Here is a 27,888-nt window from a genome sequence, read left to right as displayed (position 1 = left end):
GAAACTTAAAGTTTTAAATAACACCCTTGCTCTTTCGATTTTCCTGTGGCCTTTGTCATAGAAGCTGGGTAAATTTGACCTCTTTTCTTTTTCTTAAAAAGACAGGTTGTGATTTAGGTTACAAACACACTATTCCAGGAATGGTTTTGAGAACCATCTTAATTTTCTTTGGAAATATCACATAAATGCAAATACTTATTTTCCACCAAAGTGTCAAACTACCTATTGCAGCGCTCAATCCTTTAAATAGGTGTCTGAGGTGACTAAAGCATTTCTCAAAAAAGACCATTAAGGAAAGCCTTTCCTGAGCTGATACCTAGTGATATTTCCTTGGAAAAGCACAGATAAAATCAGTGCTTTCAAACCTTCTTTTACATTTCTCTCCTTTTTAAAAATATTTTTTGTTGGTGTTTAGACAACTCATGGAAAGCCAAGAAATTACAGTCTACTTGGCTGATCCCATTCAACAGATGGAATTGTGCCTTTACTTTTTGGAAAAATCCCATAGGAATTTTGCTAGCCAGCCTGCTGTTAGTAATCTTTTTTACTAAAAGTCAACATTTAAATATTAGCAAGATCAAAACCACAAAGATTGTTCATATGACCATTTCTGGTTTTCTGGGATCTGAGAGCTTGTACATATTATACAAAAATGAGTTTGGTCTTTCATAATAAAGATACAGCCTTTGTAAACGCTTGTTGGACAATTATTTTTTTCTGTTCCAAAATACAAGTAGTTTCAAATGGCTGTCTGAGATTTCAGCCTTTGGTATTACCTGGCAGCTAAAGTGGCATAAACTGAATGTCCCAAGAGCCCTCATTACCACTGTTCCAAAATTCCCTGGCACTCTTCTCATGTCATACAACTTTCTCCATTGGCCATCTGAAGTTACCTCTTTGTGTTTAGCGCTGTGTTTATTGCTTCAATCTTTACATAAAATCAACGAAACCACTTTTGAGGATTCTTTTATAGTCTGCATAAAAAAAATCTTAAAATCCAGTGACAGTAGCATGAACTCACCAGTGTGTCTTAATCTTTATTTACATCAAGGAAAATTTTAAAAATAACGCTTGAACCAGCAAGTAGATAAAGTTACACTTTGTAAAACTAGTACATGTTAATGGAGACTCAGCTACAACAGTTCCAGGTAGGCAGTATTCAGCTTTATGTAACAAAATTCACTGCCTTTTTCTTCCCATTTTAAGAGATTAGTCAAGGCTTTTGGAGGTGGTATTAGTCACATTGCTTATTCTATTAAAATTCCCGCTTTACAAAATTTCCTTTACACAAAGTACAAAGATATGCCAAACATAACAGTTATTTTTTCAACAACTTAGCAGGAAAAAGACATTTTCAAGTAGAAGTTTGTAGATACTATAATTGTCATACTTGACTAATTACCATATAATGACTAGTAGCAATTTGTGCATTTCATGCGGTTGTTTAAATATGATCATATTTGCTCTACTTTATATGTGTTTTTTTTTCCTTGGTTTAGACAATTGTAGTTAATCCCAAAATAAATATTGTAAAACTCCAAAACATATTCTCAAGCATAGATTATACACCTCAAAGTTAAAATCTTTCATTAATCTTTAAAAATGAAACATAGTAAACCAAATCACACTTCACACTGAAATATCCTTCAAAGTATTTACTCCCTTAAAATATATATATTACTATTTTACAATTTAGTAATTATTGCTCATTTTACATAACTTTGGTTGTCATCTTAAAACACAGGAAAATACGCAGGAAAAAATATTTGTAAGTTTGTATTGTGCTTATAGGTTTCATTGGCATCACATTGGCCTAACATCATTAATAAACAGTTTCTTTAACCAACAAGCCCATGCCAGCAAAGACCACACTTTTACTGGTAACAAAATACAGCCCTGGTAGTTTAGTCCTTCTCTATAGGTTGGTATAGAGGTTGGTATATACCTCTTTGCTCATATAAGCTGCATTTTGTCTCAGAATGTTTGTCACTGTACTTGCAATGTAATTAAATATAGGCTAGAGATTAATGTAGGCAAATTTAAGCTTGCTAACTACAATAAGACCTGTAATGATAGTATCTTTGGTTTGTCCATGCTGAAATCTTTGAACATTTGATCAATTTTTATCTGTTGTATTTTAAAACAAAAAGGTACCCACCCAGTCTCTTTCCTCTATGTCATTGCCACTGGATTTTTCATGATTCTGTGACTTTAAAAAGGGCTGCTCAGGAAATGGGGAAAGATGATGTTCTAATTTACATTTTCGCATAATCTTATAAATAATTTAAGATACAAAGGTACCTATAGTCAACAGTTTCTAAGAGAGAGCTTGATCCTCTACAAAAGTTATCTTGTAACATTTGTCTAGCCTAAAACATTTGGAAGAAGGCAAAATGATTGGAAAGAAAGCAAAATGTTTTTGGAAACCCCTCTATGTATTTAGAGGCTTTATCGTAACAACTTTCATCTTGGCTGCTGCGGCTTCCTCCTTGTCTGCCCACCCCCCTAAGTGTGTGATAATCTCCATAGTCTCCTTTCTCCCACACAGAAGGAATAGGATGCTGGGCCTCAGCAGAGGTTGACGGGACCAAAAAGGGTCCTTTTTCTTTACATGCTCTATACATTATTTCCACTTGCCCTTATTCAATTCTTTCACCAACTTGATTTGGCGAAAGAAATCATCTTCATTTTCGTTTTTTTCCTCAAGGCTTCCTTTACATCTTTGAGCAAACTACGTGGTCTTATGCTCTCTAATTCTTTTAAAATACACAGTACTTCCCTAAATCACACTTACACCATGGCATACACTTGAACTTGTGAAGTACACATAATGAATAAAGTAGGGCCATCTCAAGAGATACTAAGTTTTATTTTAAGTGTCTAACAGATGTATGTTATCAGATGTTCTTTTGAGTTATTTTCAAGTCAAAACACGGGTGTTAATTCAGATACAATGTACAGAACACCGGTTAAAACTTTAAGAAGCTAGTATAGCACAGACAGTGAAAGCACCAACAGCAATGTTCAGGATATTTACATAGCAATACTTAATCTATGCCAAGTTTTAGCAGTAACTATTCAGAATCATTAGTCTTTTTTTAATACCTTATGTGGGGCAATCAGTCTCTAAAATTTAAGTGGAAATATGTTATTTTGTGTAGAACTATTTTATGCCAAGCCTAACGATATTTGAACTCTGACTATAATACTGAGTAAGTGCAAATTTGAGTGCAATCCATTGCAAACCAGTTAAGAGGACGGCCCGGTTTTAGGGCACAAAACTTTTGGGTCTGATCATGATTTTTACGGATTTAAAGGGCTGCCGATAGCCGCTGGGAATATCGTCGGAGATTCCGTGCCACGTGCCCCAGAAGATGCCGTTGCGAACGCCTTTGTACTTCTTGTGGTAGTATTTGCCGTTGAGGTTGGCCGACAAGCACGCGTCGAACCACCAGCCAGAGCTGTAGTAGGCCCCGCAGTTGCCGGAGGCGTATCTGTCGTTGTCCTTGTCCGGCGTCGTGAAGAACTTCTGGTCGTGGTTGTAGTGCTTGCTGTAGTGCAGGGCATCCCCCGCCGTGCCGCTGTAGCCGTGCACGCTCAGCCGGTACTTCAGGTACTCGTTGGCCACGTAGAAATGCTCGTACTTAGCGTATTCCCGGATCCCGTTGAAATCTTCGAGTTCGATTCGCAGCTGCATCTCCTGGCTCTTTGTCAGCAGGTGGATTTTGTCGTTCCCCAGCCAGAACTCCCTGCTGAGGTTCCCGAAGCCGTTTTTGTAGTCGTTCCACGTCCTGTTGAAGCTGGTGCTGCCGTCCTGGCGCCGCTGCAGCAGGGTCCAGCCGCCGCCCAGCGCCTCCATGTCACAGTACACCTCGAAGCTCTGGTTCCTGGGGTCCGGCGTCACGCGGTAGATCCCGTTGCTTCTTCTGCCTGCTGTGTAATAGTCGGCGCAGTCTCGCTGCATAATTTGCATAACTGGTAGAAAAACAGACAGTGCTCAAATAAACACATTTTGAATTAAAAAAAAAAAAAGAAATTGTTAGCATAATTCCAGATGTGGCATAAAGAACATTTTACATCTAGTGCAGGCTCCATTAAACTATTGTCTTGTGCTTCATAGGCTCTCTCTCGCTTTCCAAGTGTTGTTTTTTTTTTCAGATATGGTTAAGTAGGAAAAGTCAAAAGGTAATTCAAGTTTTGTGTTACATTACCATCATATTGGACTTATAATACATCTGACTTTAATAGATCTAATGAGTCCAACCCAAGAAAACTGCTTAAAAGAGACAGGACGTTCAGCCTCTTGGATTAGAGGGACTTCTAGAAACAAAATGGTGCTACAGTAATTTCATTTCTCCCAAGGAGACAGCTTTTCCATCCATTTTACTCCATGGTAGCTACCATCTAAGCTGGCTAAATCAGATGTCTGTCAAACCCTTTACATGACTTTTGCAGCAAAACTTTAGGTTGGCTGTTGTTCAATGAACATGACGGGATACAGAACATCACATCCTTAGAAATTTTTTACATATTAATGTTGTTTTACAGCACTTTAGGAAGCAGGAAACAAAGCAGTAGAATTGTCTCATCTATTGTTGTAATACTGTGATTCCGAGAACGATGAAGCTAGAAAGTGACAGCGTTTTCCTGTGTCCCTGGCACTGCTGGCTTTAAAGTAAGGAAAAGATTTCAGCATCTACCATTTACACAGCTTTTTCTCTCTATGTATTTTGCATAAAAGAAAAATATCCCCAGGTGTTTCCTGCAGAATATAAATCTATATTCTCTCCACTAATTTGGTAATAACATTGCGTGCAACCGTTTTCATAATGCTGTTACAATTCCATGTTCCTGAATAAGAGATCGCGAGGTCGCAGAGATCCGAGTTAAGAGCCAAAACCACTCTGACAGGTTCTGTTGTAGATTTGAGTTTGTGCTGTGTTCTGAGGTTTTTGTTTGCAGACCTCAACTGCATGTTTTTCTAAAAGATTTTGAATAATTAAACTACTACTTTACCCAAAGACTTAAAAGCTGAATTTAAGTCCCAAACAGAAAGATCTTCCTTAATTTCACTGAACTTTGTGAAAGATCCTTGATTGTCAAAGTTTCAGAGCATATGTTGACAGAGAATACCCATTCTGGGTAAAATCTTTTTATAATCCAGTTCCATTCCTATTTAAGTAGGTAGTTTTGTTATTACTTTCAGTGGAAGCAGAAATAGCTCCTATATGTAAAACACTGTAACTATTACACTTGCTAGTTTTCATAATGTATCTGTTGCTGGTATGAATACTTGTAGATAGCAGTAAGGAATATATAGAAGCTTATGTGGTATGAGCAGTACCCCATATTTCAGTAAGAGATGTGAGAAATAACTAAAATGACTTTAGTCTAATATCAAGTGCTGTACCTGAATTTCATTGTCCATTGTCCATGTACACAGTAATAATCATTTTATTTGTGACAATTTTAGATCTGAATTGAACTATTTGCTTTATACTGACTTAAGTTCGTTGCTGATACAGTAAAAGTATTTCTTGTATTATTTTGCATTTGATCTTCCTACACTTCTCAGAATTTCAACTGTACATCCACTGTACGATCTGCAGATCCTTCAGTTTTCATTTTGACTAGGCAGTTTTATTTTAAACCTGTATGTTGAGCAATAGAGTCTCAAAAACTTAAAAGCAGTCTGATATTTCATTGCTTTATTTCTACACAGCCCTATGTGATATCTAAGTGGTAGAATACAGCAACAATCTTGTAAATAGTTCTTATTCTCAGTATTCATGTTTTCAGTATTTCTTATTTTCCATAAAATGTTCTTTTTCACAATTTTTTAATATTTTAACAAAGGTGAACGTAAGGGGGAAAGTATTAATTTTATTTCTTGATTTTAATTAGGAAATGTAACAGTCAAAGAAAAATGTGTTTGTTAGAGGTAACACCTGTAAAGCCTCTTTTATATTTTATATTTCTTACATATAAGATATATTATCTCTTAGATTATATAGAATAATATATTAGATTATATTATTTCTTACATATATAATTCTTATATATGAGATATTTCTTATGTTTTAGATTCTTGCTAAGGATGTGTTGTGTACATTGAGAGGTACTCTTAGCAGGCTTTTTAGCCAAGCTTTTGATATTTGCTGTGATGGCTGAAAATTATTTTGTTATTGCTCTGGCAAAAAACATTTTACTAGATTCATTTCATATTTAATAATGATTTGCAAAACATTTCAGAATAGTTGCATTGTCTAAGGTACAGCTAAAGATGATATTTGCCCCTTCATCCAAACAGAAAGTATATGTAGTTCTCTGATGTTTAATATCCTTAACGAAGGCATATGGTGTAGAATGATACATTAATTGTTTGCATTTAATAAATATGTTACAGAAAATGTTCTTTGAAAATTCATGTTCGGGCCCATAATAAGGTTAAATTCTGGGAGGAAATGAACACCTGCAACTCGGCGCAACCCTCTAGTGGCAGGTGAAATGTTTTACTGGACTGTATGTAAACACCAAAAGAGCAAATCCTTATATTGTGAAGGGGATAGCACATCTACCTGATGAAAATCTATTTTAATTCTTTCATCTACACCCTGCCAAAGGCACAGAAAGCTCATACAGGCATAAGGAATTAGCAGGTTACATACCAGGGCTTGGTTGCCTTGCTGGGCAGTTAGAAGAGCATTTGCTGTCCAGGCTGTTCACGGCAAATGTCAAATTGGCAACCTTGCTGTCCACGTAGTTTTCTACGTTGTTCATATTGATGAGGCTCATTTTCTCTAGGCGACCCTGCAGCGTCTGAATCTGAGCCTTGGCATTTTTTAAGCTGGTTGACATCTTGTTGACTTTGCTTTGCAGCTCCTTCACTCTGTTGTCTTGGATTTTACTGTTTTCCGCTGGAGTTTCTGTGTTAGGTGGCAGGAATTCATTGCTACTGTCCCTTTGTTGGTTGTCATCTGCCTGCAGCTTGCAATCTTGGCAACATTTCCTCAGCTTGTTTACCGCTTCTTTAAGGGTCTGGACTTCTTTGAGAGTCTTCTCAATTAGTCTGAACTGCTTGGGTAACTGGATAGTCATAGGAGGCAGGTTTAGCTGATACGGACAGTCCTCTCCTTCATCGCATTTCCCATTCGTTTTCAGCTTAATAGGACAAGTGTCAGTACCTTTTCCTCCTTCAGCATCCTCTGCCTCTTGCAAAGCGACTGCAAAGACGTCTGTTAAAGCAAGCAGAGCCGTCTTAAGCAGGACGAAGCAAACGAGCAGCTTCATCTTCGCAGCGAAGCCAGCAGTATGAGGAAGTGTGCAAAAGTGGAGTTTTTATAAGGGCAGCTCGAAGCCTGTGAGTTATCAGAGCGCTGCACTGTTCTCAGAACTGGGTGGGAGTGCTTGCATCACGGGCGATATTAATAGCAGAGCAAAGTAGGTAGTGCTTGGCAAAAGGAGCAGATTTCAGTCCGTCTTCCTGACTCAGAGCTTGTGCATGTGAGCAAAATGATGAAATGCATGTGTGCCGATCATTTAGGCACTCTAGTTTCCCGTGTTTTTAACGTGGATTTTCTTTGAGAGGGGAAAGATCACTCAGCTCTGTGTTTTAATAGGCTGTTAACATCTGTTTCTTAACATCCGAGTGTTCTAAAATTATTCTTAAAAAGCAGACCACACGTTTATCACAGCAGGTGCAAAAGGCCCCTCGGAAAGGGGAAAAGAGGAAAATCAGCCCCTTTCCCAATATGCTGCCTATCACAAGAATAGCTTTATCAACCCTGAGTGTTCCCCTCCCTTAAACTTTTTTAGATGAATAAGTCTATTCATAAAAATGATTTAAACCCTGAATATATCAAAATACACATAATTTTCATTCCAAGTATTTTTTTCAGGTTAAGGTCAAAGCCAAGGAGGATGAGCAATTCCTTTTTTCTTCCCATTTTACCTAACAATATTTAAAATAATTATTAGAATATTCATGATCTGGGACATCACAATTCAAATTCGTTTCTGTCTGATTCTGAGCCAGCATCCAAGGAAGGCCTCTCCTCAGGAGAAACTGCTGGATATCCTGAGATAGCTCAGCATGGTCACCCTTTCCTTTTGAAATTCTTCAGCCTCCCAGTCTGTCCCTTTGCCTCTTAAACTGACACTTAGGATCTCAAAAATCTTCTTTCTTTCTTTCTTTTTTTTTTTTTTTAATTTAAGTGTTGGCTAAGTGGTGCAGAAAGCCCTGGGCAAAGCCTGGCATTCTGACTGCTGCTCCAAGATTGTAAATTGAAAGCTAGACTGGGAGCTGGGGAAGTAGCTGCCATGGCCTATGTATTTGGGGCATTCTTTTCTGAATTCCTGTTTTTCAGTTTTTTTTTTTTTTTTAATTCTACTTCTTTTTATTGCATCTTGTGTCAGCCTCAGGAGTTAATCATTAATTTTTCCTGACTAATCCTCCAGATGAAATACATTGTTCTGTTCTAGGTGCCAGCTTCCCTGCACTTACTCACTTGTGTTCTACAGCCACCTTTACCTTTTTCACGTGGTGCCCGTGCAGTGTCAGTGATAGATGACTTTTTCTTCCCTTGTGCTCCAAAACAGAGCTGAACTGGTGTCTTTGGTGCATTCATAGCTCTGTCAAGAGCTGAGTACCTTGCCCGAGAAAAGCATATTAACACCAGCATATTAACAAAGCATGTTAACACTCGTTCTTGTTTAATTGGTCCAACAGGAATGGCTTATTTCCCTAAGCCCTTTTTCAAATTACTCATACTGCAAATTAAACATTAAACAGACACTAGTCACACACATGCTCCCCAAGTTCATGATCTCTGGAATGTAACTAGTTTTTATAGAGCCCAGAGGCAGACGCTGATAATACAGCCACAGGCTTGGTGAAGAGAGACCCTGCTGCAACGAGCCCTTCACGTTCCTGCGTGGAACCAGGCTCTGGGCGATTCCTTGCAATTCCTCTGATTTTCACCTCTCCCACATTAAGTGGACATCCCAGAGCCTGTCATGCGGTGTCATCCAAGGGGCCAAGAAATAGGTCCCTTGGCCCTATAGCATCACAAACCTCCGTTTCTGTGGTGGCCAGGCTCCCTCGCTTGGTTTACTCCCAGCTCTGCTGCTTTTTGACTTTGTATTGGACAAACTATTCTGTATCTTTAGAATTAGTGATAATGATATGTGGTCACCCTTGTCTTATGAACTGGCTTGAAAATCCTCAAGTCCATATCAAATATTATTGTTTGTGATTATTATGCTGCCCTGGAAGTTTAGAAATCCCTAGAACTGAGAGGCTTCAAGGACAGGCATTTCTGGTAATGGTGAATATCACCATTAGAAAAGGAAGTTCAGACAGCAACATAAACTCTCTTAACCTTTTAAACACTTTTTCCTAAGACAATCATTCCTCAGTCTCCAGTATATCTTTGATTTGGGATATTAACTTCCTTCTTTGGATGAGCTCTCTGCAATTCAAGGTGCTCTGCAGTGCCTCTCTCTAGTCTGATGCTCTGCTCACATTCTCTGAGCAGTCAGCTTGAAGCCTGAGACTTCTCTCCTACGGGGAGAAGTGGTGTGATCGAGGATGGGATTTTCTTCCCATTCACGGCAATCTGTCAAGTATCCAGAAGCAGAATTATGCTCCTGACTTTTGGTGTTTTTGGATTTCATACCTCCTTAGCTTCCCAGGGGAAAATGAAGCAAGCCTTCAAAGCAGAGCTTATCACAAGAAATCCTTGTAAAACCTTTGGAAGAGTCACTGAGTGGCAGGATACTATGCAGAAATACTGGATCAGATCAAAATCAAGAACTACAGAGTTTTATTTGTAGGCATGAAGTTTTTCCCTAGTGGAATTTTTCCAGGTCCCGTTTTTTCCCACATCACTCTTCCAGAGTATTATGCTTAATAGATAAACCAAAGCAAAACCTATCTTTACAACTTTTTTTTTATTACCCATTTAAAAGATCTAATTAGTAGCTGATGATGACGAAAGAGAATTTTCTATCAGTGTCTGATATTTGCTTAAAGGTCTCTTTCTTACAGCTTTTCATCTCTTCTAATCTTTATTAATTGATTTATTTTTTTTCCATCAGTGAACTGATCTTAATCTTAAAGATATATCTTCCCAATTCTGTTCCCAGAACTACTGACTGGCTGGAAGGTTAAACAGACTTAGCACTGCAATATATTTTGGTTTAACAAACTTGTGCTAGGATTGTTTATTCAAAATTTATCAGTAGTAGCATGAACCATTTCCCATGATTTTTTAGGGCAAGTGTTTTTTTTTTTATTCTGGCAGATGACAGAATGTAGAAAAGAAATAGAAAAGTCAAATAGAAAACAAGAAAGGTAAGATTGTGAGCAGATATTCGTTTCACTAGTGACTATGACCATTTAAAGCACTGCAGCTTGACGTCTGTTTGGGGTCCAGGTTTTTGCTACCACGTCCCGCTACAGAGTTGCTGCCAAACCTTGGTTTGTTTAAGCAGTTTAAACTGAACGACAGGATAAAACCCCAGGCAGATCTGGGGTTGTTCAGATAGGCCAGTTATCCCAGGCTGTTATCCCTGCCATATCGGAGCCATCCCAAACAGCCCTGGCTGCCAGGTGCAGTATTTACTGACCTTGTGTCATCTTGGTGGGAGCTTTAATATTCTTCATAGTGCGACTGCCTGTTGCCATGAACAGGGGTATAAAACTACTGTTTTTAACTATGCCTTGGGAAAGGATTTATGATACTATTTCCCTAGTTAATTGTTTGTTAGTTTTATAAGGCTTTCAGCAGTTTGCTTTTCATTACAAGATGCCTGGCTGAGCCATCCATAATTAAGAAGCAAAACTGTAGAAATTCCATTTAATGCAAACCAGGGTTATATCTGCCATAACTATAGTTAGGACTATATAGTTAATATATTTCATGTGTGCTCTTAGTTTCCATTTGTCTCTTGCTTATGTACCATCACCTGCATTTAACTTTAATGTGAGGTGCTTTACTACATCACTTCAGTGATGAGTGTATTGGTATAAAGGACTGTATCAAAACACAAGTGAGTACCACCATTTCTCAGACTGTATTTTTTTAGCAGTTGCATATATATTAGTATATATACTAGTATATATACTAATTACTGTATTACTATATACTATATTACTATTGGCATAGCTAAATGATGCCATTTCTTTACTCATTTGTGCAGCCAATAGCCGCCTGGATCCAGATATGATTGGCTAAATTAAATGTTGAGAAAATTCAGTGTCAAATCTTTTTCTATTTTCCTAGTAAGAAGACTTTCCCTGTGAACTTCCCATACATATCCTTCAAAATCTACATGCTGTCAGTTGGTATGGGCTGGGACGAGAGGGGTTACGCCTTTCATTTGTCAATCCTACTGACAGTGTTAGTTCAAAAATCACATGACATTTTTCTTTACCTTTTACCAATATAACCCTTCTCTCTAAAAGAATGACTCATGGCTTAAACACTGTGTATTCTTCCCTTAATCATCTGCTGTGTCGTTGTTCCTGCTTGTACTTTCTTACATTTCCCAGTTCCCAAAAGCGTAATGAACATACTTACTGGCCATAAAGAGATTCTGATGTAACACTTTGCTTCAAAAACAAAACTTTGGTCATCTAAACATCTGGTCTCTGAGCTACTAAATCATCTTTGCCTCCCTGCATTGCCAGAGATGAGGAAGAGGCCTGTTGACAAGGAGGTTCCTCCCACCTGCAAGAACAGGGCTTAATTCTTATGACCAAAGACTCAAGCCAGCGTCAGCAGCTTGCTTTCTTGTTTCTTAGGAATTTTTGAAAATAGTCTGAAATTAAACTTCTGGGAAAAAAAAAAGGATGAGTTTTTTGTTTGTTTTGTTTGTTTGCTTTTTCCAGAATTTTAGGGCTCTTCGCAGATTAGAATTGAGAAACAAAACAAAAAGATTACAAGGCAAAAATTGAAATCAGTTATTTCCCATCTTCTAAATGACTTGGGACATGTGCAGAGAGAACTTCCGTTAGTGGCAAAATGGGCTGTTCTAATATTTTCTCTACCTGGAAAACTTTTATAATACAGTCTGATCTGAAAGGAATTTGATCTTGACTTTATATTAGAAAATAATATCTGAAGGAGAATTCCTAGGAACTTGAGTTTCATCATAGGTGCTTTTATGGACCAAATTTCATTGCTTGAAAAAGTAAGACCATTTGGTAAATTGAGCTAATTTACATTATTCTTTTATCATTTTCTCAATTTGACTTAAAAAAAAGGAATGGTTATTTAAAGCAATGTCATTTGATTTTTATATCAGCCATTAAATCCTTACCCTTTCATTAGTTCATTTGCCAACAGCATTCAGAGATAAGTAGGTGGTTTTAGCTCTAAATGATTTAGGACTCATTATTGTTCTAATAAAAGTCAGTCTGAATTTTCTCACTGATTCCATGTGCTCTTGTGAGTCTGTATCTCAAATCCTGTGCCAAAGTGGTGAAAAAAGTCAAAATTATGTGTGTATTTCTGACAAAATTAGATGAAACTATCACAGAAATCCTAAGGGTATTAAACTCTGACACTTGGACTAGGCATTCTTAGAGTGTTCCTTGTGTTTTTAAAAGAAATCTCTTGCCTCACAGGTGAGGGATGTTAGCTCTATAAATTTACAGTTTTCTTATACTTTTGGGTTTCTCCATTTTGGAATGACCCACCTACAAGGAGCCAAGATGTGAATTTGAAAAGTAACGAGAAATCACAGAAGTTCTCAGAAATTGAGAACCCTCTAAAAGACCTGATTTAGCTATTTAGAAGCCAAGCTATTATCTGCATTTTTATTAATTTTATTGTTAGCATAACCCTGTCAATTCCACTTGTCATTTTTTATTGAAAAGCAACATTAAACATCAAATTTTAATGTGATACATTGCATCATTTTAAACACTGAAAATTTTTAAGACTATTTATTTAACTGAAAGGATATGGGAAGCTTTCTGAGGAGAAGATCTCATGTTCCTTGCATTTTGGCTTTTCCTTCCTCAAGAAAAGAAAGTATTTTTTTCTCTATATATCTTTATAATTTGGATTTTAAGATGTTGGTTGCTTATCTCTTCAATATTGTAAACTCTTTAATGCCTGAGGTTTATTTGCCCATCTGAAATTTTATCCTGAGTGCATACTTTTTGCTCTGTTCCTTAAAACCTTTGAAAGCAATCTCAGTATTCAGTTTAAAAAGTTATTATGATGCTGCAAAAAAGCTTTGAAATATGAACCACATGCAGTCTGACGGTACTGAAATCCAAAGCCAATAAAGAAGTAAACAAGCAGAGAAATCAGTTTTATCATTTAGACCTCCAGAAAATAAATGTCCATTCGTGTTTGCTCCAAATGCCTCGTTATCTGCGCGGCTTCATCCCCAAACACTTTCCTGCAGGTGGTTTGGAGGTACCAGGTACAGGCAGGCCCAGCTCAACTCCTCTAAGGATGGTGTGGGTGCTCTGGAGACCCCGAGCCACCAGTGTGCACAGAAATGCAAGAGCCATGAAATATTTCAGCGTGTTTGTACATGTTGCTGCCTTCGCACTGCAGACGTAGCTGCGAAATGTGGCAGGGAGGAACAGCCTCCTCCCCAATCCAAGAAACACTTGAGCCGTGTGGTAAGTGCCCAGGCAGCACTTGGGGCTCACTGGGGATTTTGACAGAGGATACGAAACTTTCTGTTTGGTCCTTTTCTGCCCCGAACGTTTAAATATTTAAATAATGTCCAAAAGAAGTAAAAGAAAATCCTCAAATAAACAACATAAAGAGCAAATTCCAAACCTCACATAGGAGCTTAGCAAGAACTGCTTGCCAAGTAGCTAATGTTATACTGAAATCCTGAATATATACAAAGAGTAAAATACATTAATCTCGTGATAGTTTTCACTTGCGTCCTATTACGAGGCAAAAGACTAGTTTGAAGAGACCTTTCAGTTGTTGGAAATCAACAACATTCATATAAATTACTAGATTATTCTGTGTTAAAGCAACTCTAACTGAAGTATAATGTCTTGTTATGAATAATTACACAACTTACAGCTTAGAAATAAAAGATGGAAAATATGATTAAAGAATCACAGAATCCAGACCACTGGATCCAACCCACCTCTGAAATGCAGAGATATTAGGGAATGTTAAAATTAAGTCTTTGCTAGGAAGGCTTCAACTGTTCCACTTTCATAATCATTATGAGTAACTGATTTTAATACATATTGTCTTGATGGTAGCTGTATAGATCTTCCATACTTTATTCAGTGTGTTTCTTTAGAAGCATGTGAAGTAATAGACAAATATTTGAATTACTTAATCTTACTAAGTTTGAATTTGGCAAAATTGTTTTCATTTTTGGAGAGCTCTGAAATAAGACATGAAAAAGATATAAAAATCAAAACCGAGAACATTAAAGTTCTTAGAGTTCTTAGTACCATCATTTCGCAGACTCTCCCCTGACTGGAAAAATAAAATCAGCTTTTTATTTTCTGATAGAAAAGCAAAGCCTCAGGGAGCCAGATAGCCTGAAAAGATGCAACAAAGAAATTTACACTTAGTGGAGTGTAACATGTTAATCAGTTAAAAATAAGTGCAAAGTTAAGAAAAAAAAAAGGGGGGGGTGTATCTTAATAGGATGCAGGAAACCTCACAGAAAGGCTATATTAAGAGGGAAAGAAGCAAGCCAACCCAGTAATAAGATACATACTTTTAATGTAATTACATTTATGAGAGTACAAGGAGAAAGCAAGAAAGTTGCCAAGCATCCACCCACTAGCAGCCAAATCTTCATCCAACTTTCCAATAATTCTTTATTTAAATATGGAAAATTTATTTGAGTTTACCCAAATGATCTATCAATTTTGGGTGTGTTTAAAAATTTATGGGGTCCCAGATCCTTGTATAATAAGAAAGAAAAGCAACAAAGGAGAGCAGAAAAGCAACTCACATGGAATGAGCATGGAAGAATCAACAGCTTAGCAATTATTATGTGACTATATTCTAGACTCCAGGCTTGAGATCATCCACGGCCAGTGTTAAAAAAATGACCTCAATTCTTTCCAGAGCATCATAGCTAACCCAGGGCAAGCTCCTTTTTCTTCTCCGTCTTCATCAGCTGCTTCTGTGTTTTGCTGTAGCGAATTATTGGATAACTGAAGAGAATTGCCAACATGAGCACCTAGCTCCAACAAGACGGGCTCTACAAATGAGCATCTTAAAGAGGTGGTGGGCAGGGGCGAAGGAGAGGTGAAATGTAACTTCCTTTTTAAACTTGAGATATGAGTCTTGGGATATTTAGTCCTGGGATATTGACTATTAGGCAACTGTTTTTTCAGAAATATGTGACTGTTGTAGGTTCAGCAAACCAGATTAAAGTTATCACAAGTATCACAAAGCCCAATTTATAAATTTTATGTCTGTGTATGTGAATGCATGTATGTATGTAAATACCATAGACCATTTTATCATTCACTATTTTATTTTTGTATTCCTGAATGAGGGCATTTCTTAAACTAATTTGCAAGAATACTTGCCAAGGCTGAAATCTAGAAGAGGCAATACTCATTTCAGTCACTGCTGCCAAAGTATACTGTGTTTTTTAATTAACATGAGGGCTTCTTCAGACAGAACTTGTTTAAACTCAAGCTTTTTTTTACCAATAATAAGACAAGTTAGGGATTTCCTATGTTGAATTTCTATGAAGCTATTGTTGGGAATTACAGTAATTCACCTTCTCCAAGTGGATGGTTGTGTTACAGAGACAAGATGGGCCAATTTGTTTTTTTAGGGGAGGGTAATCTTTGCAAGACCCTTAGCACCAGAATTCCCTTGAACCAAGGGTGAATTATTATTACTTGGGACACAAGAGCACTCTGCAAGTCTCTCTCTTCTGGACGCGTTAAAGATGTTAGGTACCTGTCAGGCATATTTATATATCTTACATTTCTTTCTTGCATAAATTAGGTACTGTACTGAAATATTGAATGGCTTGGTACAAGGATATTTTTTCCTGTGTGTTTTTTTGTTTGTTTGTTTTTTTCACAGACACTATGGCTTTGGAATTGGTCAGAACAAGAGTAAAAAACAAAGTCTTCAAAAATTAATTCCTGTTGTAAACAATGCCTTTCAGACATTATTGGATGTTTTGGTCTATTTTGCAAGCCTATATCAGCTTAGAAATTGCCTGAAACATATGCCTGAAACATGTATTTCTCAGATTTTTTAAATATAGTTATTCAAAGCTCATCTTATTACTCGTTCCTTTTATCATGGATGCTTTGTGGATTTCCTTCATTTCCCCTGTTGCTCTCAAACTTTAACTTAGGCAATAATTTGTCTCAATTTATATCCTCTTCCCCTGTGGAAAATTGTTTCTCCTTCTTCCCTGTATGCAGAGATTTCTTTTCATTGCTATTATACCTCAGTTCAGCCACAGTGGCTTTTTTATCTCTGAGGACTGTGGTTTTATAGACATTCATTAGGATGCAGTCAGATAATTCAGAACTTCCATTAAGCCTTCCTATGTTAAAATTCATGTTCCCAGGTGGTATTAAAGCAGTTTCAGCAGTGGGCTGCTAGCCTTTTAAAGCTTCTGTAATGCCAGCCTGATTTAAAACTGCTGCAAGCCCAGGATCGTTGTGAGCTGGATTATCACTAGTTTAAGCCATGATTTAACTTTTATTTGCTCTCAGGATAAGTTATGACAGCCCCTAATGTCTTTGTAGAATGTCCACATTCTGATACACATCTTAGTAATGTGTACTACACTTTGTTAAAAATTTTATACGAAAAAGAAATGCTTCCAAAATCAAACTTACTTTGGAGTATTTGAAAATTCACCTAACCAGGTGAAAATCGAGCATTCACTTAATCCATTTCAATTGGGCTTTTGAATTAACTTGTATTGTGCTGCAATTTAAAACATATCTGTAGTAATGTTCTTTATATGATTTTTATTATATTATTAAAATTGTATGGATATTATTAAATATTATTGAAATAGTATTGGTTTTATTTAACCCCTGGTAGATATAGAGAAAAATTTTTACAGAATAGAGATAATCAGATCCAAATCAGATCCAGTTTTTGTTCATACTGGTGAATAGTGGCACCTGCACTTGCCTGTATTAACACCATGATTGCAAGGATCAAACTTGCCATAGGTTTTACTGGTAAATGAAATGGAGTAGGACCTTTAGAATCTGTCTGTACATACAGATTAAGACAAGTGTGTGTATACTTGAAAGTTATATAAATTTGTGTATTTAAACCTCTCTATACTTAGCTCATGTTAGCAGTCTGTAATTTTTATCATAACATAGCTAGGAAAGAGCCCCATAAATTAAAGTATGAAGGCAAGAAAGAGCTCTGTTTATGCCTATAGCCAGTATCACTAAGATGTATAGTAGTAAAATCATTATGCTTTGTCTCTATTGAAGTCTAAGAAGGAACTTTGTTACTTATCCTCTGTTTTAAAACATGCTTATATGTTACTAAAGATTAACATAATTCAAATTAGACCGAATAGCAAAGGAAAGTATGATTCATTCATTGCGAACATCCAGGAACAGAGGTAAAGAGAAATATTTATGAATTCCTGTTCCAATTTAGCTTGCAGTATTAAATAAAAAAAAAGAGCTAATGCCTGTGTTTGAGAAATAAATTTGTGATTTGTATAACAGTTTTATACTGTGGCACCTGCTTTCAGGAATTTTAATACACTTCTCTGCTAAGTCTGAGATCCAAATGTAAAACCTACAGTTTAGAGAAGCAAGTGGCTCCAGAATCTCAATATTCCCAGAATCTCAATGTAATGATCCCAGTAGACTTTTTCACTGTTTACACCAGTGTAACCCCTCTGTCTTAAGAAATTAACGTTATCCACTACTACTTTATAGCTCCTATTAGAAATATTACCCATTTTCCTGATTACCAGAATAGAATATGTCTGTGAGCCAATGGAAGGAGGACTGTTCACACAAAATTAAAAGTCAAATTAGGGTTTGTCAGGACTCATGTCAGTGTTTTGGGATAAAGTCCAGAAAATAGGATATCTAAGGATATATTTCTCCTTCACAAAAAGAAGTGACATTCACCTAAAAAAATGTCTTTCACAAACTTTTATTTCTTACAAGATATTATAAAGTTATTTTGTATTGATCTAAATGCATTAATATATACTTTTTTTTTTCTTTTTACAATTCCTTGTTACTTGTGCAATCTGCAAAGTTCAATTAGTTTTTTTTTTTTTTTCAATCTAATGCAGAGGTAAGGAACATGTCTAGAACAAATCAGTAGGAGACGAGAGAAAACTGTTTGTTTTCTTTTTATTATGATTATTCTGGGTTTATTCTACAGTGTATTTGTTAATCATATACTGGCTAATCAGTTCAGAGCCTTAAATATCACCTAAATTACTGAAAAGTCTTTTTTTTTTTCCCCCTTTTGACAGTTGTATTGGCTATACCAAATTTTGTTAATAGCTAAGTAGTGACAGAATACCCATTATGTCTTATCCACCATTCAGGACAAAATCCACTGTAAGCACAGACACTTAAAATTAGTGGCATGATTTCATTTTTGACTCCAACAACTTCTTCCAAAGCCAAATGCATGTAAACAAAAGAGCAAGAGATAATTACTTTATATTTTAATTTGAAGGATGCACTCAGTATTTCAAGCCATTAGTTAAGTAAATAATGTTCACTCTTGCAAGTGTTTATGTCAGTTTATAAAACTGAAAAATTATCCTCATGAGTAGAGGTTTGTTCTGGACTCTTGCCCTTAGATAAGAATTTTCCAAATGCTATTCTGATGGCTAAAAGGATTTTTTTTTTTTTTTAGAATATCGTACTTTAAATGTGAACATTGCCACAATCCAAGATCATTTTCAATTGAAGTTAAACCCAAGTTTGTCTTGCTAACTGGGTTCATCCAGTATTTGGTAAGAGCAATGCTGAAAAACATTGAAATATACAGTAATTTTAATTTATGCTCAAAGGACGATGGTTCAGCTTTGAGCGAGAAAATACATTTCTTCAGAAAGAGAAAACATTTGGGGAGGAGCATTCTCAGAAAAGTTATTTGAGACCTGGCTGCATCCTGCTGGAAACAGTGAAAAATTCATTCCTAGACAGACAAGAGCATTAGGGCTGTCTGAATGCAGTGGTGGTGCGTTTAGGTACAGTGGCTGTGCCGTCTTCAGTGACTGTGTGTTTAATCTTGGGCTTTAGCGTTTTAGATCTTAGCTCATCGCTGGTTAAGTTAGTGTCATCCGCCTACAGATGGTAGGAGCAAACGACTGCTTCCTAACTAACTATGTTTGTTTCTGTGGCCATCCCGGGAGGGTGGCTCAGGGCGTTCACCCTCCCTCTTCTCTTCTGTCCGTTCTGCCTGTCATTCTGTCCGTGCTGCTGCCATCGAGCTGCAGGACGTGTGTGGCACAAGGGCAGCTTTACCTCAGGACTGTCAGCAGCCTTTGCAGTAGAAGGGGTGACAGGTTCTTTCTTGACTGTAATTCTATCCTAAATATCAGATGGGAACCAAAGTCATTTTGGTTGGAAACATGTTGGCTTCTTGGAAACCTCAGGGACTGTATGCTTGCTCTGTGCCATCCATCCCAGAGCATCTCTGGAAGCCGGAGACTGCTGTCCATCTTCAGTATCTTTTGCAAAGAGCTAGTGCTCATCCTCCACCCAACCATTGCCCCAGTGCCCGAGGGGGTGCCTGTTGTCATCCCCGTGCTGTCCCTGATTTCTGTTACCAATCGTCGGTGTATTCAGACACTGGAAATCCGCTGTTGACCTGCGTGATAGATACGGGCAGGGCAGGAATCGCAACTTCTATCCCTGCTGTAGGCATGAAGTGAATGGCTGGGGGCAGCCGTGGATTTGGCAGTAAATGCAGTGTGTATCTATGTATCTTAGGCATCATCCTTCATCTGGGTTTATCCCCACAAACACATTTTTTTCTGCACTCAGTTCAAGCTTTTCCTTCCTTCTACAATCCTCCCCTCCCACAATTAGGTACTTCTGTTCCCCTTAGATTGAAGCCTCTTTCCTTCCCTTCTTGTCCACCCCACTTCCCAGGAATCTCGGAACAAGCAGTGTGCTCGGGTTTAAAAACAAAACCTGGGATGAGGGTAGCTTAGCAGTGACTTTCTGACAGCTCTCCAGCTAAACCTGTGATAGCAATCTTGTGAAGATACTTTTCACCAAAGTCTTGTCCCCTTTTGACATGCTGGGCCCGCTATCTGTTCCATCCAGTCACTCTTCCGTGGTTTCCAGAGCTGGGGGTCTGCGTGGGAACAGCCATCGACATGGAGCTCTTAACTCTGAGTCAAAGTCAGAGGCTGAAATGTGAAATGCTTCAACGGTTTATGGATAGAAAGCACACACAGCTTCAAGGTCAAATAAACTTATTGCTGCAGGAACGCTGTCAGACGTAGCCTCATGAGCTATGAGAAGCTAAACAGTAAGAAAATGCAGAAGTTACAGGTACAGTTTGAGAGGAGGAACAGCAGTGAGAAACCACTCAAATAATAGAAAGTTATAGCTCCCTGTGAGGCCGAGGAGGAGGCTTAGAAAGGGAAATATTTGCTGTCTAGCAGCAGAGCTAGTTAGCTGTGCAAGCTTAATTGAGCAGTATCTTTGTCTCATAAAACATGCCAAAATAAATATTAGAAAGCTGTTTATCTTTAATCTCATACAAACAAATGAAAGACAGATCTGCTTTTCTTTTCTCAGGGCTACAAAAATAGATACACTTAGATCAGAAAAGAGATAGGTATGCAGGCAATACTGCAGTTGTGATAGATACAGTCTTTATGTTGTTTTGTTTATGCTTTAAATTCTTATGGAGAAAAAGCATTTTTCATCTGTTTATTCCATTTGTTGTGTCATCAAAAACTGAATAAACTAAGAGGCTGCCAACAATAGTTACAAAAATTTTCAGCATAATGAAAACGTTAATGCTTAATAGATTTTATAATTGTCTGTTTCCCTTCCCTAGCTATTTTCTTCTGGAAAACTCCCAGGCAGCAGAGTAGCTGAGCTGAAGGCAAAGTACGCCCTGCTGCACAAGACTGTGATAAGGTACCATATTTAGAGATTTCTAAGAGTATCTATCCTTGCTTTATTGCAAATATTTTATTTCACAGCTTATCTTCTGCCGTAATTCTGTTGTAGATTTTATTTCATTAGCCAAAACATTACACATTTAAAGTGTATTTTCCCTGATGCTGAGGCCTAATTACCGTTTAAGGCTTTCTTACAGTGACTATTGTTAAAGGGGAAGCAAGAACACAAGGACGAAAAACATTTTTGTTTAATAAGAAGATTCAAGGTAGTTGAAATATTTCACCCTTTGTTTGAGCAACATCTTTGTTTTTAATATAAGCATAATAATAGTGGCAATGAAAGAAGCACAAACTAAAACACACAATATGCAAGTTTAAAATATTTGGAGAACATGTAGCCAGAATTATAACAAAAGACTGTGAACTGCCAAGCTAACATAATACATAGCAGGTGAAGAAACTGAGAAATTAGACTTTTCCATATCTAATTAGATATGAATTTTATCCTCAGAGAATGTTCACAGTCACATTAGACAGGACTGCTAACAAATTCAGAAGGTTATATCCTTCACCTTCAAAGTATAAAGCGAAATCTGAAATTCAATATAATAGCCATGAGTCTGCCCTGCTTTGGTATCTTGCTGCAGGAGAGAGAACAGAGGAGGAGGGATGGTGAAAAAAAAAACTACATGGATGGTGTGGAAGGAGAGGAAGAGGCAGGGATAGACAGTGCTAGGCTGAACAGTGACACAGGGTATTTACATAGTAGGGTAAATATTGCAGTACTGAAGGAGTATTTGTGCAGAATAATTCGGACATTATCTGTGGTACGCACATAGCCATCAGTACAATCAACGTCACGATACTCTTATAAAATTTCTGTGACGTTTCGTAATATCCACCAGTATTTTTGCACAACTTCCTTGACAGTCCACTTCAAAACTTTTCTGACAGTTCTGCTTATGAGAGATGAGTGATTCTTCTATCATTGAAAGCAGGGGCTAGTTTAAGGAATCTAAATCTAATTCATGTCATACTTGCTTAATTGCGTTATGCTGAAATTTGGTTTTAACAGTCTGAATAGGGGAATGGAAAGTAATTTGATAAGGGTTGCCCAAGTCCTGAAAACACTGTTTTTCTTTAGGCTGACTGAATCTTCTAATTTCTTTCTTCTAAAATTTCAGTAAATCATAAAATTTCCACAAATCTGGTTGTGTAGAAGGGCCTGTGACTTATTCAGACTAATGCATGGTAAATACTTCTGGGAAGAAAATTTAAAATGATATACCTAAACCAGTTCAACCAGGAAAGTGCTCAGTCTTGATGATAAATTCATCTGTGTTCCTACTGTTGTTTTAAGTTAACTTAATTAAACCTTACCCAAACTCAGAAGAAGTCATTCTGAAGAACAGGAAACACAGTGCAGTTATCTCCTCAGTGCTTTCAGTAGTCTTCAAGTGCAATCAAGACACTGTAACATGAAAACCTATTGGCAACTATGGTGGACAAGATCTAGTCTACTTCCAGCACTTAGTTCTTATTTCTATTTTTATCTTTTTATTATCTTGAAAAAAATTAGCTCTAATAATAATAATTTATGGTTTTAAATAAGCGCATATTGCTGCAGTCATTTGTATCTTCTCCTAAAAGAGTGTGCATTCCATATGACTTTCATAGCTTTTAACTAAAGACTTCTCAATTTATTCTATCATTCAAAAGTTAGGATGTATCTATAGCAACACATTATGTTATTTGTTCATGATAAAGACGTTCTTGTTTCCTGTTGAAGTATGCGGTTTTCTTATTTTCTGACTTAAAAAGGAAGTGGTTGTCTAAGTAGAAATGTTACACAAAACAAAACTTTTTCTGCTCTTGTTTCAGCTATGTTTGTGCAGTATAGTCAGTTTATGTTTTGTGTTTTATAGTTACCATCTCATTTGGACTCCTGCTTTTTGCTGAAATAAGTAATTTTATGTATTAGGTTGTTGCTAAGCTTATAATATATCCACAAATGTCATCTCTGAGCTAAAAATTGATATAGAGATCCTTAATGTGGGCTTTTACAAATACTGCATTGCATTATATTTTAAGTAAGAGAGGGCAACTGAGTTCTTTATTCTTCCACATCTTTTGAGTCTAATTTCAGTATAGCATTTTACAAAACTTATAATGCAGTTAATGTTCAGAAGGGATGCACAATGGTCTATATCATAAAAACTAGGTTTCTATGTTATGCATTGTACATTAATTTTCATGCTGTAATTCACTTTATGGCTCTTCCATAATAAGCAATGTATTCAACAACGGTCATACTCAAAGGTGTGTTATGGAAATATCCCCATATAAGCTCCGAAGTATGAGAAAGAACCTTCCAACATTAGCAGAATATCATTGTTTCACCTTCATTGTGCGAAGGTACTTTGGGGATGCAAGTGAGAGCAGAAAGCTGGTCAATTCTTTAGCTGTTATGTTTCCACGACAATCCATAAATGTAGTTGCAGCTCATGTATCATTAAATGAGCTACTTGAGATGCTGATAACAGTACAGCAATAGCAACATGCAATTCAGGGCTAGGTAGGTATCCAGATATTTACTAAGAACTTAAGAGTGTTTTACAGCCCAGACATGGCCTTGCAATGTTGAATACTTCTCTGTTACTGACTCCACATTGATTTAGAGCTAACTAAGACACATTACCCCTAAAGGCAATTGGCACCTTTGGAGTAAAATGTGAATTTAGTGATAAACTTTCTAAATTACAAATAAGCCTTTGTTTCTAGGAGGACAGTAAACCTCAGCCAGGAGGCAGAAGGATGCAGCATTTGCTGAATAGGAATTTTGCTATTGATATTAATTGTTTGGGATTTCAGCCCTAGCACTGGCTTTCATTTCCACATTTATCTGCTTCCTCTGCCACAAAAAGCCATGAGTAAGTGAGAGGGCCTTTTTTCACATGCTGAGAAACAGAAGATCTTTGCTTTGTGCTTACTGAAGTTAGGAAGTGAAATAATGATTGTGTTCATTCATTCAGACCCTTGCAGTTACTGGAAATATCTGGGATACGGCCCATATGACTAGGGTGACAACCTGAAACCAGCCTTTAGGCATCTCTATTAGAATAAAATATATTACCCATCTCTGCTTCCAGGAGGTGCTAGATAAAAAAAGTTGGTCTTTCTTCTGATTCAAGCTAGATGAGATGAATCCCACCTGAAGTCTAGGCACATAAATATATAAATAAATAAATAAATAAATAAATAAATAGCAGACTCTACTGTTCTCATAGTATCAAAGGATAATTCAGGTCAGAAAAGACCTCAGGAGGTATCTGGTCCAACCTCTTGTTCAAAGTAGGGTTAGCTGCTTAGAATATTTTATCCACTCTGATCTTGAAAACCTTATATTGATATTATAGCAAAAATGAAGCTTTTCTCTTGTGCTTCTTACTGCCTAGTTCTAAGTGTTTCTGTTTAATGTAGTTTACAGGAATCTGAGATTCAGCTTTTGCAGGAAGCCAAACATCTTAGTGTTGAACTGGAACAGCAGCAACGTGAACTGGAAAAAGCGGAACAGTTCCCTGAAGAATCTTCCAGTGAAGCTTCCCGAATGAGGCAACAACTTCTCAAGTACCAAAACGAGTGCAGTGCTATTAAAGAAAGAGAGTATATAATTCAGTCCAAGGTGGAATGGTAGGTGATGACAGTCAAATTCTGTTTATTTTGACATAGATGACATAGAATATAGCCCAGTTTTCTCTATATCGTACATGAATACATTTCTGGATGCCTATTGCTAAACAAACTGCCACAAACTTTCCCTACTAAGAGCAACATTTCAGTGATGAATAAGGTTACTCTGGTGTGCAGTTTGTAGATAATTTTAAATTTAGAGGGGCTGAGGTGTCCTCTGAAATGCTGTGTAACTTCTACTACGTTACATGTTAATGTTTAGATAAGCAAAATGAAGGGGAAAAATTCTAGTCTCGCACACCTTTGCTACAAATGACTAAAGTGGCCCTGAGACCTAGTGATAGAGATTTTATTGCAGTAATATCATAAATAAAGACAGCATTATCTTTAACATCAAAAACATACATTAATCAACTTCCTCTAATCAGGTGTTTAACAAGGGAGAAGCATTTGTGTATTCTCATTTCTGAAGATTGAGGTAGTGAAACAGTCATACCCTGTGACATTTCTACAAAAGGCTAACAGGGAAGAGTATACTTGATATTGTATATATTTTATTATCTGCATATATGTGTGTGTTGCATTTGAAATGTTATAGTAAAATTACAAACAGGAGTACTGCATTAAAAAAATGTATGCTTATGGAAATGAACCCACATTTTCATTTTAGGGAGTGCTTGCTGGTTTTATGCATCTTCAGGCTGTCCATTGGTATATAAATCCAAATAAATAATGTCAGCAGCTTAGCAGTTAAAGCTATTTTTCTACAAGGAGAGCAGAAGCCCTGGAAGAACTGCATAGAGAAGATATTTCTGGCAGTTCTTTCTTGAGTTTTTGGAGCCAGATGTTTGCTTTAAGAGAAAAAGAAACTTGAGAAAGAAGCAAATTGGGAGTGGGAGAAATAGAGAAACATGGATATCATCTGGAAAACATTACTTGCTATGAGATAACTAGGCAGTATGAGTTTCCTGAAATAATTGCTAGATACAGAATTTATCAAAATTTACAAGAAATCAGGAGATGTGCTCTCCAAAATAACACATTTTTGCCTATTTCCCCTAACATGTTACAAATACTTGTGACTAGTTTTGCATTATTTTTCCTCAAACAGTGGGGTTTTATATGTACTTTTAAGAGATATTATTTTCTTCCTTTAACCAAAGGCAGATTTCTATGACCTATGGAAACACAGTTTAGATACTGTTTCAATTAACTTTGCACATTTTCTGTATCCATTCTTATATATGAAATACATATACTATCTAGTAATTTAAAAATACACCATCACACTCTGAAAAAATGTTCTCTTTGGTCCTATGCACTGTATAAGATCAAAAAAAAACTAGCTGCGCAGTCAGACCAGAAGCTAATATGGCTTCGTACCCAAGAGCGACCAAGAGCACAGCCCATTTGCAATGCAGGGATTTTGTGAGCCAAATACAACACTGTGTTTAATAAACCTCAGTTGATCCCTCTTCCTTGAACTCCTTCTCTTCCTCCTGAACCCATTTGGACTCTGCTGTTTGCAGCATCATGAGCAACAAGTCCCAAAGCTTCGCTCTGCAAGAAGTGTCACCTCTGCTTCATTCTGAACCTGACTCCTAGCAGCCTCTTTTCATGCCCTGTAGCTCCTGTACTGGATGAGAGAGCAAACAGCGGATCCCTGTTCACCTTCCCTGCTCCAAGACATTTTGGTAGATCTCTCTCATATCCTATCTACTGCCTAAAGGGAAAAAGCCCAGCTCACTTCACTGCTCCTTGTTTGGAATTGTAGTATTGGATCTCATGCCTATGGGGGAGCAAGAGGACATGCCCTAGTTTTGTATGGATTTGTTTACTGGAGGAGAAGATACTACTGGCCAGAAATCAGAGAGCTGCTGGTGTTGCTGTAAAATGTATAGGACTGGCAGAATAGATATATGTGTGGCAAAGGAGTGAGGGAGTCTTAAGAGGGGAAGTGAGAAATCAGCTATGAAGTAAAACAAGGAACGGATGTGAATAACCTGTTTGTGAGGAAGGGATGGGACTGGTGTCTGTGAAAGACACTAAGACAGTGGGCAGAACAGAGTTGTGCCCAGCAGATATCTGCTTCTACACTAAAGTAAAATGAAGATCTGCATGTCTGATAGCTTAGCACATCAGAAGGTCATTTTATTTGAGCTGTATCTGCCCGGACAGTGTCACACAGGGCAACACGCATGTTAGGTACCGTGCGTTTGCCACTAAGTGACTGCTGGGCTTCTTTCATTTCTCAGAAGGGTAAATCACGCGGTTCTTGGCCTGGATCTCTCTGGAGCAGCTTTCCTTGGTGTGCAACTGTGTCCAGCTGTGCTTGGCACTTACAAGGAAACTTCTATTTGGGAATTATGAGTAATGGCTGTTTAGTCTAAAAACAAACACATCACTTATTTACCTCTATGTGCTTAGCAAGCAGGGAGCGTGGCAGGGAAGAATGTTTGAAGGAAGGATCCATATCCTCTATTGCTTTATTATTATTATTATTATCGCATTAGAAATATCGATCAAGGTCTAGTCTGCTTGGAAATACTCTGAAGATGGAAGCGAGAGATGGTCTGTACAGATCTTCTGTTTCTCTGTTAATATAATCCCCTTGTTTTTCTCGAAACATTTCTTCAGTCGCTGCCTTTTCTTCATGCCTCAATTCAATGTCTCTGACAGCTAAATGGGTTTAATACCCCTTTTAATCTCAGGCTCACATCTGACAACAATAAACCTGCCTTTTTCTTTCTTGAAGAGTCATATGGCTCTCCCACAACATTGCCAAAATTATTGTTTTTGTCTCAAAGTCACTTAGATTTTATATTCTCTCTTCCCTGTTTCATTTCTTATTTGCTAGCTTCTTTAAAGACCTATTTTGTTTCCCCAGACCAGATACACTTTTCAACAGCTGAAGGTGATATTTCATCAAGGGTTTTAATTTTTTAATGCTTCAATAAGTATTCAACATTCCGAGAGGAAATTTAACTCGCGTGCAGGATGGCAGAGTCAGCAGAGAAGTGCTGGGCCTTGTTTCAGAGGCGGCCCAGGGTGCGCAGGAGCAGCTCCGGGGCAGTTTAGCAGGGGGAGGTGGCTCTGTGGGTGCTG

The 27,888-nt window shown here is 37.3% G+C and overlaps 2 protein-coding genes across 3 annotated transcripts in view; one reads left to right on the top strand and one right to left on the bottom strand.

Annotated features, from left to right (window-relative positions):
• Window positions 1-27,888, top strand: part of CCDC146 (coiled-coil domain containing 146) — a 61,123-nt gene that overhangs the window by 6,107 nt on the left and 27,128 nt on the right. The window contains exons 2-3 of the mRNA XM_088533250.1: window positions 21,027-21,109; window positions 24,574-24,783. Of these exons, the coding sequence (XP_088389376.1) occupies window positions 21,027-21,109; window positions 24,574-24,783 (293 nt within the window). The remainder of the gene's footprint in view (window positions 1-21,026; window positions 21,110-24,573; window positions 24,784-27,888) is intronic.
• FGL2 (fibrinogen like 2) lies at window positions 3,024-24,694 on the bottom strand. Of its 2 annotated transcripts, XM_088533191.1 has the most exons (3): window positions 24,579-24,694; window positions 6,669-7,223; window positions 3,024-3,975 (listed from the first exon to the last, which is right to left on the bottom strand). In XM_088533191.1, the coding sequence occupies exons 2-3, from the start codon at window positions 7,096-7,098 to the stop codon at window positions 3,269-3,271; spliced, it is 1,137 nt and encodes a 378-aa protein (XP_088389317.1). In that variant the 5' UTR covers window positions 7,099-7,223; window positions 24,579-24,694; the 3' UTR covers window positions 3,024-3,268. The 2 variants fall into 2 exon arrangements, with proteins under 2 accessions (XP_088389317.1, XP_010209331.2); XM_010211029.2 differs by lacking the exon at window positions 24,579-24,694 and having other exon boundaries at window positions 6,669-7,358.

Source organism: Tinamus guttatus, unplaced genomic scaffold (genome assembly GCF_059628265.1).
Source record: "Tinamus guttatus ecotype Peru unplaced genomic scaffold, ASM5962826v1 Tinamus_guttatus_pri_ptg000489l, whole genome shotgun sequence".
NCBI lineage: Eukaryota > Metazoa > Chordata > Aves > Tinamiformes > Tinamidae > Tinamus > Tinamus guttatus.
Note: the sequence above shows the minus strand (reverse complement) of the source record. Positions and strands in the feature narration are given on the sequence as shown.